We start from the raw sequence: 16,647 nt of genomic DNA, 5'->3' as shown, positions 1-16,647 counted from the left end.
AAAGTCTTTTTTGCAAGGCAGGACATTTAACTTTTCCATTTCTTTCCACTTCTTGTGCATTAAATACAGAATCTTGAAATTTATGTGACTTATTGATTCTGAAAATTAATTGATTGTGCTTTGAGGACCACACTTAACTTACAAATTATTCTCCTTTCCCCAGCTTACCTCAGCTGAGCTGAAGAAATTAAAATTTCCCACTCCTTCTCTATGAACAAGGTATTTTAGTACATAATAGTTATTTTAGTGCACAGTATTAGGAGATGGGTAGAGCAGTCAACCCCCTAAACACACACCTTACATTGGGTTGTGTGTAGTTTGGACTGGGTGGAATAATCCCTTCTTTCAACTCTACTGCCTGAGCCAGTCTCCTGCTGGCCTCCAAATGTGCAGTAAGTCTGGTGACAGTATCACCACCAGCAGAAACCCCCGAAACAGGGTGTTACAAGAGCAGGACAGGGGTGAAGCTGAGCTGGCACTGGGATCCACTGGATCCTGAGCTGGTCTCACAGCCATAGTTGGTTGGCATTGGACCCAATCCAGACCTGATTGTTGTGCCGGCCTGGAGCTGGTGCAGGGATCAGAACTTCTTGTTCTGCACCCCTTACCACTACTTATGCCATGAGTTGCAGATGTGGTAGTGGCTTTGCCATTGTGTGGTGGGAGTTAGGCAAACATATACAACAGTTACCTGGAGCGAGGACAGATGAGTAGCTGTTATTATAGGACTGCACTGTAAATTGAGTAGCTGAACTCCATTTAGAAAACAGAAAGTCCAGTGTGTACTTAGCAGCTTTTGCGTTTGTTTTTGTTTTTGCCACAACTAATTTATATGGTGGTCATGTCTACTACTGTACAGAGGACAGTCCTCTATTTGACAGCCTGCCAGAGACCGGTCCTCTGTTTAAAAGCATCCTTTGTTTGAAGTTTTGTCTGGTCCAAGTATGGCTTAAAGATAAAGAATCATAAGAAGGGAGAGCAGGAGGGACCTTGAAGTGACCCATCAACAGTTAGCACCTGGGCAGCAGACTGAACAGACCCAAAGGTCACCTGATCACAATCTTCCCCACAAGGATGAGATGTACTAGATTTCTACTTAAATTATAGGAATAGTATAATTATAGTATAGTGTCCTCTCCTTTTTTGATGAAGATGTACAGTATTTCCTCTTTTTTGATGATACATAAGTGGCCACTTACATTTCATCTGAAATAGTGTGAAATAATCACAGGTCAGAAAAATCGACAGGATTTCAATAAATCTTACAGTGGACCCAGGAGGCAAACTTGTGGACCCAATTATGTGTAAGATAATATGGGGAAAGTGGATGGATGTTTGCAGGAAAGGATCAGCTGGTGGGAAGCCAGAACAGTTAACTGGCCTGTGGTCATTCATTGTTCCCTCCAGTGGTCTTCCCCCAGGACAATCACTCCTTCTCCCCCAAGCTAGGTTTTGGATCTGGTGTAGAAGAAGTGTATTAAAACTGTTGGAGAGGGAGAAAGTATTAGGAGGAGGCAATCAGCATGCAAGGGAAGGGTTAAGCACCCATTAATGTATACTAATTTTCCCCTGAAAGTAAATGCCACCATCTCCGCTTTAGGCTTACGAGGGAAGCACAAGATAAGGAGCCCATGTTTCTATTGTAATGTCTAACCCACCCTTAGAGTTTGTTTATTTATTTATTTATTATTTGATTTATATCTCACCCTTCCTCCCGGTAGAAGCTGCATGCTAAAAACATGCATCCTAAATACTTTAAGATGGATGTATAATCTGTAGATTGCCCAAACAGGTACCCAGTGTGTTCATTGTGAAGGTCTATAGCGCCATAAACCTGAAATTCTCCTGATCCCAAGCTCCATTTCTGTACATACAGAGCTCCTGCCTGTGTGGAGTTCCTGCACATTGCTCATTATACACATTGCTCATTTTAATGATGTGATGGCAACTCTGCATCCACAGAAGGAATGTGTAGCTGGAACTGCTCTTACTCCACTGAAATGAATGAAAGAGGAAGTATTAATGTATGAATATAGGGACTACTCAAGAGTGGAAGGCAAAGGGCTTTGTTTCTGCATTCAAGCTACTGTGCCCACAAGACACTGCTGAATATATTGTTAATTTCTCCATAGAGCAATTGTATTATTACTTTGTATTTTAAAAGCTTGTTTATAGGTGGTTTTCTAGGACCATGGCTTTTGAACTTCTGCCTTCAGGGAATCCATTTCACACGGATTTCTCTGCTGAAGAATCTCTGTGTGTCTGCCAAGGAATGTTGCACATTTCTAAAGACCATGGTGGGGTTTTTTTTGCTTTCCCCTGTATGCCTTGAACAGGATTTTTGGGCTGTTAATTTAAACATTTCAGCTGCTTCACATTTTTTCTATTTCAATCTTTCTTTGGCTGTCCCTTTTTCCGTCTAAAACAAATCCTTTAAAAAAAAACTGGGCAAGGGCAGAGTCTTCATGACTGCTACAAAAAGGCAAGATCCAACCAACCAGCACTCTGCACAGCCAGATTCTGATTGAAACAGAAATAATTGGTTGCTCCAGGGCTGAATTCACTTTGTGTGTAGAGGGAGGAGAATGGCTTCATGATTAGTACAATCCAACCAATCTGCACTTAACACAGCCAGGTTCTTTTTGAAACAGGAGGAACTGGTTGCTCCAGGACTCAATTCACTTTCTGCATAGGTGGATACAGAGGTGAGGAAGAGTGTGGCTTCATGATGGGCACAAAATCCAACCAATAAGCACTCTGTACAGCCAGATTCTCATTGAAACAGGAGGAAATAGTTGCTATAGGACTCTTTAAATTGTTGTTTGCCCAGAAATGGGTGACTGCAGATCCACAGAGGATTCATTCTAAGGTTTATATGTCAGGCATGGGAGATCCTGGATCACAGTTTGAAAACCAACTGTTCTTAGGAACATGGCAAAAGTTCAATTAAAATATATATCTACCCACCTCCCAATCTACCTTGTTGCTTTTTCTCTGTGTTAATATAATTGAAATGGTCAAGTCTCCACTGATGGTAAGTGACATAATAAACTGCCATGTTGATTTACTGGGTCTTAGTCTTCTGACTTTTATTATGCCTTCTCCTCAACTTGTGAAGCTGAACACCTGCATGCCACCTCACATGACTGGCCCAGTGAACCACCTTTTTTCAGCCCTCCGGATCATCATGCAACACGTTTTCCATGGAGGGGTGAGGAAAAACCTTTGCTTCAGGTGGTGCGTTCCTTCCACCTGCACGGCTTTAAACCTATGGTGAAACCTCTTGCAAGTGTGCTGAAAGGATAATGAACTTCTTTTGGCTGCCACATGAAAGCCCAGCCTGCAGTATAATTGGCATGCAAAGCGACTGAGCATTGACACTTCCTTGAGGCTGTAATTTTCTCTCCTGGAAAGGCTTGACCTTCGACAATTCTCTTCATTTACTCCTGTAGTTCCCTTCCTGCTCTGATCTTTTGGGATACCTGCTGCTTTTCCTAAGCTCTTTTTTAAAACCAAGAAAAAAGTTGCTTCCTATTATTATTATTATTTACATGTATTGATCACTTTTCGCAAAAAGGTGTCTCAGAATCTCTTACAAATCCATAAAATACAAAAGAACATGGCAAGCATTAAACACCAAATGCAAGGAAAAAAATAGAATAAAGCCAAATCCCTTCATAGGTTAAGGAAACAGCCTGATTGAAATAGGACTCATAATTTTGTTTAATAATCATTAATGTCGGGGTGGTGGGGTGGTTTTCTAAGACATATAATAATACCAGTGTTAGTATGTATAGAGCATGTAAAAACATATAAATTGTACTGTGGGAATGGCAGTGACAGATGAACAATACAGGCAGTTGTGCAGTTCATAGCTTTACATGCTTTCATTAATATTATTTATTTATTTATTAAATTTATTAGTTGCCCATCTGGCTGGTTGTCCAGCCACTCTGGTGATGCACAACATAAAAACATACAATTCACGTTAGAGCCTTAAAATTCCAACAATAACACTAAAATCTAACCTACCCATTAATATCTGAGAAACAGGGATCATACATGTACTGCATGCAGAAGGCCCCACAATCAATTACTGAATCTCCAGTTAGGAATATAAAGTAAAAATTTAGAAGCTGCCTTATTCAAAGTCAAATCACTGGTTCATCTAATTCACTGTGGTCTATGCAGACTAGCAGCGGCTCCCCAGGATTTCAGAAAGGAATATTTCAATTTCTACCTAGGAATGCCAAGTGTCAGGTAGCAGAGGATGGAAAAAAAAAACCTGCCTGAGACACTAGAGCTACTGCCAATCAGAAAGTAGACATCTCTGGGATAGAGGTAGAAGTAGCTTGACCTGGTATTAGAAAGCAGCTTCCTGTTTCAGAAAAAGTAATATGTACCAAAGATACTTTCTCAATATGATTGTTTACAGCATTATATATTTACAGGCCACATAGAGCCCTGCTCTGGATTATTTGTAAGACTCATTAGGTCAATTCCATATGTGTTTTGTCTGTGGCCCTTGTGCAGGCCCTTAATTCATCTTTGTGGACTAGCACAGTACAAATTTGAAATTGACAATAAAAATCTGAATGCTCTTGAACAGTGCTGCATGTTTCCTAGGGCTCCTTGGTGGTTGTTGCAAAAGGAGAACTGCCAGGTGATGTTGCTCAAAGAAGTGCTTCTGTGGTGGGGAAAATTGTACCTGTGCTCTGATCCAGGATCCTGTGTTGCTGAGATGTTGTGATTATTGCCCTCTGAAATTAACACTATATCATCTCCTCCTCCTGGCGAAAATCTTCTTGCTAGTGCCAAAGCCACTTGTTGGATAGAACTTCAAATGTGACATAAGGTGTGACGCAAATCCTTCCCTATGCCTTTAAAAAAATGTTATTCTCATTAGGGGATGGGAGAGAAAATCAACTCACAATTAAAGGCAATCCTAACTAGTTTGTGCTTTCTGAAACACAGCCATCCTTCAAGATTCACATTTCTCCATGTTTTTCAATGCAGTTTTCCAGGCAAATAACATGTACAAGATTGCACAGAAAGATGTGTATAGGAGAAATTTGCATGAAAATGCTACTGAATTTTCATGAGAATTGCAAACTAATGTGGGAATGTGGAGAACTAAATTTAAAAATGTAAACATGAAAAAAAAGAGAAACCAAAACTGACAGATTCTCCCATCCCTAATTCTCATGCCCAAGGCTGTGTCCTCCTCCTTTGTCTCCTCCGTAATACACAAGCAATCTGCAGAGTTACCAGGGTGTAAGAATGACATGGTGCCAAGTTTGGGGGAGGGGCATTGGTCAAGAAGATGCCTTTAGGGAACTCCACTTTCTGATTGGGCTCTCCTCCTCACTGTCATCATTGTCAGTTAGCTTGCCTTCTCGACCCAGGTCCAAGCCACACAGCTGCTTGGACGGAGAAATGATTGGAGGTGGCTGCTCCTTTGCATCACCCTTGTCACTGCTTCTGTGCTTGGAGAGGGCAGGTGAACAGACAGAGTCAGCAAAGAGCTTCAGAATTTGGGACTCTCAGGGGTTAGACATGGGTCCCTAACATAGTGTGGTTCTGTGTAGGTGTCCATTGATTCCCTCACCCCACCCCCAATGCTGGCCCTGGAAGTATGTATGAAAGCAGCTCCAGAGCATCTAGGTCACAATGATGCAATACAATTACAAACAGGAGATAAAATGTCATTGTTACATATAACGTACCACATTATTAAAGGAGTCTCATCTTTGGACATTAAGAGGCAGCTCACATGCTAATACAACAGTGCACAAGCACTTCTCTTTCTGAAGCATTTCATGTGTTCATATTAATTGTCTCTCTTCTTGCAATGTGATGTCCAAGCTTAGCAGCCTGCGCTTATATCTGGGACTGCTTTTCCAAAGTGCTGCAACACCCAACCTGCTCTAAAAGCTTTTCAGTATGCAGCTTTGATGGTGACCTTGTTGTTGTCCTTCCCACGCAGCCAGCTACCCCCCCCACACACACCTGTATGATTGTAGCATCTGAGTGTGAATGGCTTTGTTGCCAAATTGTTTCACTTTGAATAATGAAGGAAAATCTCAGTGAGTATAAATGGGCTCACATTAAGATACCTCTTAACCCCTCATTTAAAGTTTTGGGAAGAGAAAGGGAGCAAGGAGGATTGTAGTAGATGGTGTGAAGCAATTCTGAAAAGTCTTTGAAACTTTTCATCTTAGGCTGATCCAAACTTCTGGGTTAAACTTCATTCCCTCTTTTGTGCAGAAAGAATTTATGATGCTAAGTGAGATGTTAAGAAAGCCCATGAAATTAAAAAAACAGACAAAAGACAAGTTTCCTGACCTTTTTAGAAAACATAGCATGTGCATGCCAGTTCATTAAGAAAAATATTGCATTTCTCTTGACTCCAAGCTAAATATTAATGTTAGTCTGAACCTGTTCAGAAATAAACAGCCCTTCCTTAAACAACAAAATTTAAACAAAAATCTGTAGAAAGAGTTGGTGAAGTATATTGTCTAATGGGCAAGTTACAAATCAGGAAATCTCCTCCATGAAAATGGGTGGCCCTCTCTCTCCTTGCCACTCTCTCTCTCTCAGCCTCATATATTCACACCCTTTTTGGAATAGAGGGATGATCTAACTGTCAGGGTTGTTGGAACGATTAGTAGGAGTAAAACCAAGAGCTAAACAATGATTATAGGCATATTTCTGTAATGCAACGTTTTGTAAAACAGTTACAAACACCAGGGAAAGGGTAGACAACATGGTGCCCTCCAGATGCTATTGGAGTCCAACTCTCATCAGCTCCAGCCAGCATGACTAATAGTCAGGGATGATGAAAGTTGTACTAATAACATCTGGGGGGTTACCCAGCCCTGTTTTAAAGTGTATAGTCCATTTGTTCAGTCATATATTTCCAGGGCCATTGTTGGCTGTTCCCACTGGGGGCAGCCTTTTTAACCTCAACAAGGATGCTGAGTCATGATGACTGCACAAGTGGATGATAGCCTTTGAAACATGGTGGGGAAACCTCTGCTCCCTCAGAAGTTGTTGGATTCCAACTACCTTCAGTTCAAGCCTGCATGGCTAATGGTCAAAGATCATGAGAGTTGTTGTCCAACAACATGTGAAGGCCACCACATAGGCAGTTTCAGGTGATGGATTTTTCAGGTGTCAGTTGCATTGACTCAGCACACCTGATACTTACAAGGCACACAGAAACAGTACTTCTCCTGGGTAGTTCAAATGGAAAAGAAAGGTCTAGTTCAAGCACAATTCAGATAAGTGATAACCCAGAGGAATTATATCTGTATTTTCTGGTGGTGCATAATGCAGATATAATGTTGGGAAACTACTGTTTCTGGATGCAGCACAGAGCCAGTTTATGGGGAGTATTTTTCTACCTGAGAAGTGCTGGACAGTTAGGTGCCCCTGTGATTTTCTTTCTGCTGCTATCATTTGCAACAATGTAACATTTTTGCCATGGAATTGGGAAATATATACATTTTAGTATAACTCTCCCAATAGTAGTGGATTCACTTAGAGAGATATTGTTGTGGAAACCCTCCTGCATGGACATTTTGAGTGCAATTATGAAACGATCAGATATGTGCTCAAAGAATGACAAACAACTCACAACAATCCAAAAAAGTAACTCTAGGCTTTCGATTACTTCCCCCCCTTGCCTGTGTACATTTGATTACTCCCCCCCCTTGCCCAATACAGGAGGGAAGCTGTTACAAATGTAACTTGAAAGTGCAAAACATTTCCCAACAGATAACAAAGTTTGGGGAAGGGAGGGAAATCACACAGGTTTTTTTTAGCTTTAATTAAATTTGTGTATTGCTTTTGGCCAATGCACGGAACACCAGTGGGGAAAAAGAAATCTGACCCTAAGCATCTTCCTAATATTTCTAGAATGTTTTCCAAGAAATGAATACTTCAAATACTGACACACACACACACACCCCGTAAATAAAACTCTGGCACTTGCAACAAGCCTTCCAGTCTGCATCCGTACTGTAATTGTTTTTGACATGTTTTTAAAGATGTTATGTTTTAAAAATATTTTAAAGATGTTTTGTTTTTAACATGTTTTTAAAGAAGTTTTGTTTTTAATTTTTTTAAAATGTTGTATTACTTGTTAATAGCTGCCCTGAGCTCCCCTTGGGAGGAAGGGCAGGATATAAATTTAATAAATAAATAGATGCTTCCACTGTCCTACTGGTGAAGCTATTATGTAAAGCCAGCAGAAATATTCAGTATACATTTAATTTAAATTCAACGTTATAGAAGCTCCTTCTATAAGTGTTAATATACTTCTCATCAGAAACATTTAAAAATATATACACGTTATTCTTAGACTGTGCCACTAATAGCTAACCAATATCATTACACTTGTGCTCCAAAATATATTATACCAGATGGTGTCATATTCAGAATGATCCAAAGAATACAACAGGAGACCTGGAATTCAGTTTTATTAAGCCACTGCATTTCTTTTAAAAAAGAAATGAACCTATTCTATCTACTAGATTTAGGTTATGTTCTCAACTTAATATCCGCTTTCTCTTGACAACCTATAGAACTTCACTGAACCAGATTTTAAAGAAATGCAATGGAGCAGTTTCGTCATATAGGTCTATCTATAGTCAAATCTATCCTAATACATGGAATGTGATAGAACCTCCATCCTAAAAGGATGTAGGCCAGTTTTCAAGGATGGGGAGCCTTCAGCCCTCCGGCCCCATGCGGCCCTCAGCTTACTCTCATGCTAAATTTGAAAAGCTCTCTGGCAAGCTATCAGTTTACAGCTCTGGCAAGAGTGAGCTGTTCATCTCTCTTCAGCCTGCTGGGCCAGAGTGGTGGGAAGAGGGAAAGTAAAGGATGGAAGGGGGTGGCAAAAAAAGAAAGAAAAAGGGTGTGGGCAAAAGATATAGGAAGAGAAAGGGGTGGCAGAAAAGCAGAGGTTGATGGGGGAAAAAGAGGAAAGGGGTGACAGAAAGAGAGAGAGAGAGAGAGAAGAGTAGCTCCACCCACTTATGGCTCTGATCCCATCCAGTGCTGACTTTGATTCTCTGGTATGTGCCCCTAAAGGAATGCGGCCCTTGACAGACAAAAGGTCGTCTGCCTCTGCTGTAAAGGTTGCTGAATCATATACAATACTCCTCCTTTCTTTCAGCTCTTCTCTCTAACCAGTTAGTCAGCCAACCATTTTTAACAATGATTAAGATTTATATCAGCACAGACCTTAGATACAGTTTACACTAACATGGGTTAAGTCTGGTGCTAACAAAAGCCTTAAGCAAGGCTAGGTAGGCAGGGAGAAGTGATGTGGAATGGAAAAGGAGAGTGTACAATACTGTTAACAGGGTTAGAAGCATTATGAGCAGACTGACTGCATGTAGGTAGAGGAATATATTGTAGGAATTATCTTAGGGTCAAGGCTGGCCTGGGTTAGGAAGATAACCTGACCACTACCATCTTGTGCAATTTAAAAAATGCCAATATGTAATGCCTGCTCTGTTTTTTTCTCCTCTGTGCCTTGTTTAGATCTCAATGAGTGTGGATTAAAACCAAGGCCATGCAAACACCGGTGCATGAATACCTATGGCAGCTTCAAGTGTTATTGTCTGAATGGATACATGCTTATGCCAGATGGATCATGTTCTAGTAAGTCAAGCCCCTTAGTGTTTTTTTAAAAAAAATAAACCCATCATTTAAAAACCACAACACCTTTAAACCAGTAAAAGATGAACTCTCTGTAAAACTGGACAAGCAAAAAGCGAGGAAAGGAACAATTAATTCCATTAGGTTTTTTTTCATCACAAAATATAAGGAACGGACAGAACAGTTTGCACTCCATGTTGACTACATACATGTTCATTAATAAGTATGTTCTGTCTAATTTCTGCATTAAATTGTGATTTTAAAAAAACCACATGAACAAAATCATATTTAAATAAGAATTTTATCACAAAATATGTGTATAGATACAGGGTTGCATCTAATGTTAGTCAAACTCAAAGTAGACTTACTGAAATTTAGGGACATGTCTTAGGTCCATTAATTTCAGTGGGTCTACTCAGAGTAGAAATTAATTGGATATAACCATGTATTGTATCTCAAAGCGGGAATTTCTAAATGTATTTTTTCTAAATTAAACATTTTTAATGAGTTTGTTTTGTTTTGTTTGAGCCGAGAACTGTAAGGCAAAATTTGGAGAAGTATGAAACCTGAAGGGGAATTAGGTTCTCATTCACACATTAGTCTGGAAGGTGTGGATCAGGTCAGTTCACACTGGAATTCACAGAAATTGAATTCCTCATGCATCCCTGCAGGACACACAAGCTTAGCAATTCTTTTACTCACAATGATCACATATGAGAATGTGGTAATGCAGTACTCAGAAAGAGCCACAGCATACCTGTCTGTGTTACTGCATAAGGTAAATGCAACCCATTAAAATTGTCAGGTGCCTGCTGGCTTCTGTATGTGAAAATTGTTGGATCAGCTTTCCAAGGATCAGAGTTCTCTTTCTTCCAATAAAAGTGAATGTGTTGAATGCTTCACTGCACCAAGAATGGGAGAGAGAATGATAGAACTTTCCATACTGTCAAGAGTTTAGATTTAAGAAGGAGAGTTTCAGATAAAAGCATACCAGTTTTATCTAAGAATAGATATGGTTTGTGTTAGTCAGTTTACTGAAGGACCCAATCCATTAAAACATTTACCCATCAGCAAACATTACTTCAAGGTTCTAAAGAGCAACAGGAGAGTACAGATTGCCATCTTGTCACACATTTTAATTCGTATCAGTACCTGGTGTATGGTAAAAGTTCCCTGTACTATTTGGCAGGACAATACAGACAACTAAACTCACTCCAAGGTCAGCTGCTCATTTGAACAGGCTCCCTATATAGGTGGATTGGAGCTTTGCTCAACCTGATGCCCTCCAGATGTTTTGGTAAGCAACTCCCAAACGTCCCTCCTGACTTGACCAATGATGCCATCAGCAATGATGGCAATTGAGGTCCAGTAGCATCTGGAGGTCACCAGGTTGAGAAAGGCTGCTGCACAAAGTAGTTGGATACAAACAAAGGCATACATTGTTCTCTAAGATGTATTGCCTTTCCTACGAAGATCTTTCTATTAGTTTCTTCTGCTGCTCAATTTTATATTAAAACCCCTTGATAAAATGCAATTTGACAAAGCTCTTAAATGTTGCTGTTAATAATTAATATATTATGGCTATCATCATCATCGTGATTAATAATATAATGTCTCCACAGATGCCCTCTCATGTTCCATGGCAAACTGTCAGTATGGCTGTGATGTAGTGAAAGGGGAAGTGCACTGCCGTTGTCCTTCCCCAGGCTTACAACTAGCATCCGATGGTAGAACTTGTATAGGTAAGTCAAACGTCACAAACCAGTGGAGGCTGGTGGCTCTAATGTCAGTGGGGCAGTGAATCTGCTCCGGATTTTAGTCTGAACTTTAAGGGAGCTGTCCAAGATGCTGAAAGTCCTTGAAAGTTCATACTAAACCACAGAGCGGATTCAAGGCACCATTGAAATCAGAGTCACCTGCCTCCACTGCCATAAACATGTTATTTCATGCTGTCCCTTCCATGATCATTGGGAAATTCTGGGCAGCAGTGGTGGTTGTTGTGCATTGGGATGGTGGGGTGAAGGCAAGGCAGCTAATATTAGAATAAGAAGCTGTTTCTACATCTGGGGTTTTTTGCCCAAAATACTTGAGATCCTAAAAACATTGTTATAATTGCTAATAGTACATGCTTAAACTGTCCATATTTACCTGAAACAGTCTCAGGTCACTTGTCCCTCCTGCAGGTATACTTGGAAGTGAGTACCACTGTGATCAAGGGAGCTTACTCCTAAGTGCATAGGATTGCAGCCTTCACTTGCTTATTTTTTGCACGTCACAGGAATTGAGTCATTAATAAAAAGTTGACAATCCGGCTGCCAGTGTGATTCCTCAGATTGTACATTGCAGGGGACAAGTAGGATCACCACATTTTCTCTTCACAGGGCCCCTATGCCTTTAAGAGCTAAAGGAAAAGCAGATATTCAGCTAGTTTGGTTTTTCCAAGAAGGGAAATCCCACAAAATTTAAGGGAAGCTTTGCCTGTTAAATTTTTTTTCATGCAGTCTAGTTTGTATTAGAATGATTTTAAACATAGTGGACTTGTTTTAAAATGTTTGTATTGTTATTATATATTGTTTTTAATTGTTTCACATATGGAACTGCTGTTAATGGTTTCTGTACTTGTTTTATGGTTGTAACTATTTAAAAAATAATCATATATTTTATTGTTGTAACCTGCCCTGGGACCTTGTGGTGAAGGGTGTATAAGACACCTGAGAAAATAAATAAATAAATAAAAATGCAGCCTTAAAGCCCATAGCAATAATGCCAGTAAAACAGGTCGCTTGCATATATGCAGGACACAACAATCCTTTTTGCAGCAGCAGCAGATAGAAGTATCTATTATATATAACTCTGGTAAATTTCAAAACAAGCCAACTTCAAACCAGGGATTATGAAGTTGGCTTGTTTAACTAATCAGCATTTGTTGTAAAGCTAAGATTCCTCGCTCATAAAACATGACAAGCCAACTTTCTTTGAAAGTGAAACTAATTTCTGCAGCAGTCCTCCTGGCCTTGTGGGAGGGAAGCATACGAGGCTAACTATTTGATCAGGTTTGGTACAGCTCCATGTAGTACTAAACCTAGGGTGGGTAGCATTTGGCTCTCCAGATGTTGCTGGATTACAGCTGCCACCAACCCTGACTATTGACCATGTCAGCCCGGGATGATAGGAGTTGGAGTCCAACAACATCTGGAAGGTCACAAAGTAATCACATCCCTTCACTAAACTATGTTTGGATATTATGTATGAGCTCACCCAGTGACCTTTAATTTTAAAAGTAACTAATAATGATTAAACTCCTGTACAGCAGCATTGGTTAAAAATAAGGGAGGGCAAAGCCTCAGACTGGTGCTTGAAAATAGCATATTGTCTGACACATTTTAAGATTGATCTTCTCAAGAGTAAAGGGTATATTTGCCTCTTACCTTGGAACATCGGCTGAAACAATTCACTCAGGATATACTTTTGTGAAAGAAAATTTCATGAAACAATATTCCCTGAGTGAGTTGATTCAACTGGCTCCTAGAGTAAGATACATGAAGACCTTTTGCCCCCAAGAATGATCATTCCTGAAACAACTTGCCACCCTGGGCTCTTTGTAGGAGGAAGGGCAGGATATAAATTTAATAAATAAATGTTCAGACTATAATAAATTGCAATTTTAAAGCATGAGTCTGAGGCTTTTGCATCTCTCCATTAACCCCCCCCCCAATAAAACATTTTGATGATGCACCTCTATTCTCCTACAATCAGTACTGGCCAAAAATTCATGTGGGTGACTGGGTATTACACAGAAATCTACTGCTTAGGCTTGACAAACAAAAATGAACAATGATACAGATGCTTATTATAAGCTAATGGCACCCATTAGAGGATGGGGACAGAAAAGTTGAGCATGGGGTTCAATCCTGCTTCCTGCTGGCATGGCTGAACCAAGCAGGATTGAACTCCCTGTGCATCTGCCAATGTGCAGGGAATTCAGTCTTGTTTTCTGCAGCTGCATCTCTCCCTGTCCCACAGATGATATCACATATGACATCAGGTGTGGGGCAGGTTGGCATAGTTTCAGGAAAATGGCCTTGCAGGCCAAATGGAGAGGCCTTGTGGGCCAGAGGTTCCCATCCCTGGAATATGCCTTAAAAATTAAAAGGCAATTTCCAAAAATGTTTTTTCCCTACCATAAAGAGATGTATGGATGTTTGAATGTATAATTAGCTTAAACATATTAAGCCTGTTGTAAATGATTAATGGGTTTCTACTTGTAGATGTTGATGAATGTGCCACTGGAAGAGTTACCTGTCCTCGATTCAGGAAATGCGTCAACACTTTCGGAAGCTATATTTGCAAGTGTCACAAAGGATTTGATTTGATGTACATTGGAGGAAAATACCAGTGTCATGGTAATGAAATGAACATATCACAGAAAGATTCCTAGAAGAAAAGTGTGTGCACAAACATATATGTGTTACTCCAAATCTACCTGCATCAGGGCAGAACTACATATTATGGGAGGCATGAGTTGCCCTCTTTTCTGCAAGTAGTAGTGTAGTAGCCATATTAGCATGTAGTAGCTATATGCATTGTTCTTCAGCACTGCTTCACTTCATTAGTTGCAACTATTGGGTTGGGAAAATGCAAAGTGTTATGATGTCACAATACAAGGTGACAGTACGAGGGACATTATGGAGGAGAATTTGACATATGCTGATTATGGATGTAGCTCTGTATCTCCCATAAGGTGTAGTTCCATCCTTAGAATACAGTAAATTTCCCTCACATTGGGATAGAATTGTTACCTCAATTGCTTTTCCAGTCTTTGAGATTGAGTATAACAGAGCAACGCCTACGATGTCCAATATGGAGGCTAAAATAGTTCAGACAGCCTGTGAACAAGGGTGTATAGTCCATGTTTTACCTTAATTGCATACAATTTGTCTTTAATTGCCCAAGAATTAATTCACCATAGACTTTAGTACTGAATTTTTACAAGTGTTGAGTTCATACTGTAACGGGAATTACAGCAAGAAACCTCATTTTGATGGTAATGGGTTTTCTTGTTCCCAGTCAGCCTGCTTAAAATGAGACATATTCTAATATGATTTGAGTGTTGCGGAATACTAATTTAAGATTTAGTGAGATTTACTGGATAAGAATCTCTAGAAGGAAGATCTTTTTATTGCTGCTGCACAAGCTCTTCATAGTGAACTAATTTTCAAAGTCCTGAAATAGCTAACATAGGCCTTATCTCTTAAAATAATCTATGGTCGCTCAGCAAGATTTCCTTCTTGTGAAGGCCCTAAATTCATAACAAACATTTTGGAAACATAGTGACCACTTCTATGATTCCTTTGCAAACACAGATCCCTATTCAGATTTATTGTAGGAATGGCTTAGATCAGAGAGCAATTCACCAACATAAATGCTGATCGCTGCAATTTTATTTTATTTTATTTATAAATATATTTGTATACCACTGTTTCATTTAAAAAATCAAAGCAGTTTACAAGTAAAAAAACACCTGTACAGTAAAAACCATTAAAAATACAGTAAAAACATAGGTCAGCTATTGCAAAAAGACATCTTCTTTATTGCCTACATCAGCCTGGCGTAATAGAGAGGTTTTCAGCAAGCGTTGAAAAGTTGAAAAAGAAGGCGCCTGCTGAATCTCTGTTGGCAGAGCATTCTGTTCTTGGGGTCACCACTGAACAATCTCTTATCTGATTTATTTCCACTAGATTTCTGACTAACAGTAAACTAACACTTACCTGCATTAGGCTCCACTTCCACATGAGATGGACTGATGATGTGAGAAGAGGATGTGTGTTACTGAATAGACATCTACCCTGTGGTGACAGCTATATGTCATCCAGTGGGCATCACTGCTTCTGCTGATGGTGCTGGAGCTTCTAATGCCTCCTACTCATCCACATTCCAGCATTCAATTAGGGGCCAGTGCCTGGAATACACAACAAACATGAGCATTGCACAGTTGCTTTGGATACTGCCTGCTACCTGCCTGTCTGCACATTACAGTTCCCCCAGTGGCATTGTGAGAACTTGCATGCACCAAAAGGGCTTTAGCTCAGTGGTAGAGCATCTGTTTTGCACATAGAAGGTCCCAGTTTCAATCCCCAGCATCTCAAAGTGTGGCTGGGAGGGACCTCAAATGAAAGCCTGGAGAGCCACTGCATGTCATCGTGAACAATACTGAGTTAGATGGGCTGATGGTCTGGTTCAATATTAGGCAGCTTCCCACGTTCCACAACCTTCACCAAAAATATTGGATTTCTCAAAATAATGTTAAACTCCTGAAAAAGAATGAATTTTTTTTAATTGTTTACGGAAGAAGCATGTAGTCAGCCAACTGTGATTTGAATTGAGGGAGTCTTGCACATTCTGTTGTGCATTTGGAAGAACATCAAATTAAGCTAAGTTAAATGTTTTTTCTTTTCTTAAAGCAAATTACCTGACAGTTTTTAAAATTATATCTATTTATTTTCTTTCTCACATCATACATACTTATCAGTTATAATTAGAATGTCCTAAAATGTCTGAGCCATTCCTTCTTGGTAACATTTACAAAGAATTTCCAGTGCCTCTTTAAAAACCATTTACTAAAAATATATAAATATTTGCTATGGAAGGTTACTTCCAAACACTATTTGGAACATCGTGTTGGGACTGGGCATCAAAATATCATTAAAGTCAATCATTTGTCAAGTTCTTTTTTATTTTCATGAGTGGTGTTTCAATATGTTAAATATGGGGAGGTATCCAACTAACTTGTTCCATTAGCACAGGGATTTACACTCTAAATCCCTCAGCAGGGATTGCAACAGAATCTTCCCCCCTCTTCCCCACATATCCCCTAAATCTGTTCTGAAGTTTCTCCCAAACTTCTGGAGCAGGATTGGGGAGGGTGTGGGGTGTGCATGGGGAGAGGAGGTAGGAGTTCCATTGGGAAGTGTAAAT

At 39.8% G+C, this 16,647-nt stretch overlaps 1 protein-coding gene across 11 annotated transcripts in view; it reads left to right on the top strand.

The window, feature by feature from the left end:
• Window positions 1-16,647, top strand: part of NPNT (nephronectin) — a 93,667-nt gene that overhangs the window by 44,694 nt on the left and 32,326 nt on the right. For 6 of the 11 annotated variants that reach the window (XM_061585475.1, XM_061585476.1, XM_061585472.1 and 3 more), the window contains 5 exons: window positions 2,652-2,705; window positions 3,119-3,211; window positions 9,556-9,675; window positions 11,295-11,414; window positions 13,941-14,075. In XM_061585475.1, coding sequence (XP_061441459.1) covers window positions 2,652-2,705; window positions 3,119-3,211; window positions 9,556-9,675; window positions 11,295-11,414; window positions 13,941-14,075 — 522 coding nt within the window. The remainder of the gene's footprint in view (window positions 1-2,651; window positions 2,706-3,118; window positions 3,212-9,555; window positions 9,676-11,294; window positions 11,415-13,940; window positions 14,076-16,647) is intronic. The other 5 variants (XM_061585477.1, XM_061585481.1, XM_061585480.1 and 2 more) reach the window with 2 other exon arrangements.

This window comes from Rhineura floridana, chromosome 9 (assembly GCF_030035675.1).
Source record: "Rhineura floridana isolate rRhiFlo1 chromosome 9, rRhiFlo1.hap2, whole genome shotgun sequence".
In the NCBI taxonomy this organism is placed as follows: domain Eukaryota; kingdom Metazoa; phylum Chordata; class Lepidosauria; order Squamata; family Rhineuridae; genus Rhineura; species Rhineura floridana.
This window is presented reverse-complemented; position numbering and strand designations above follow the sequence as displayed.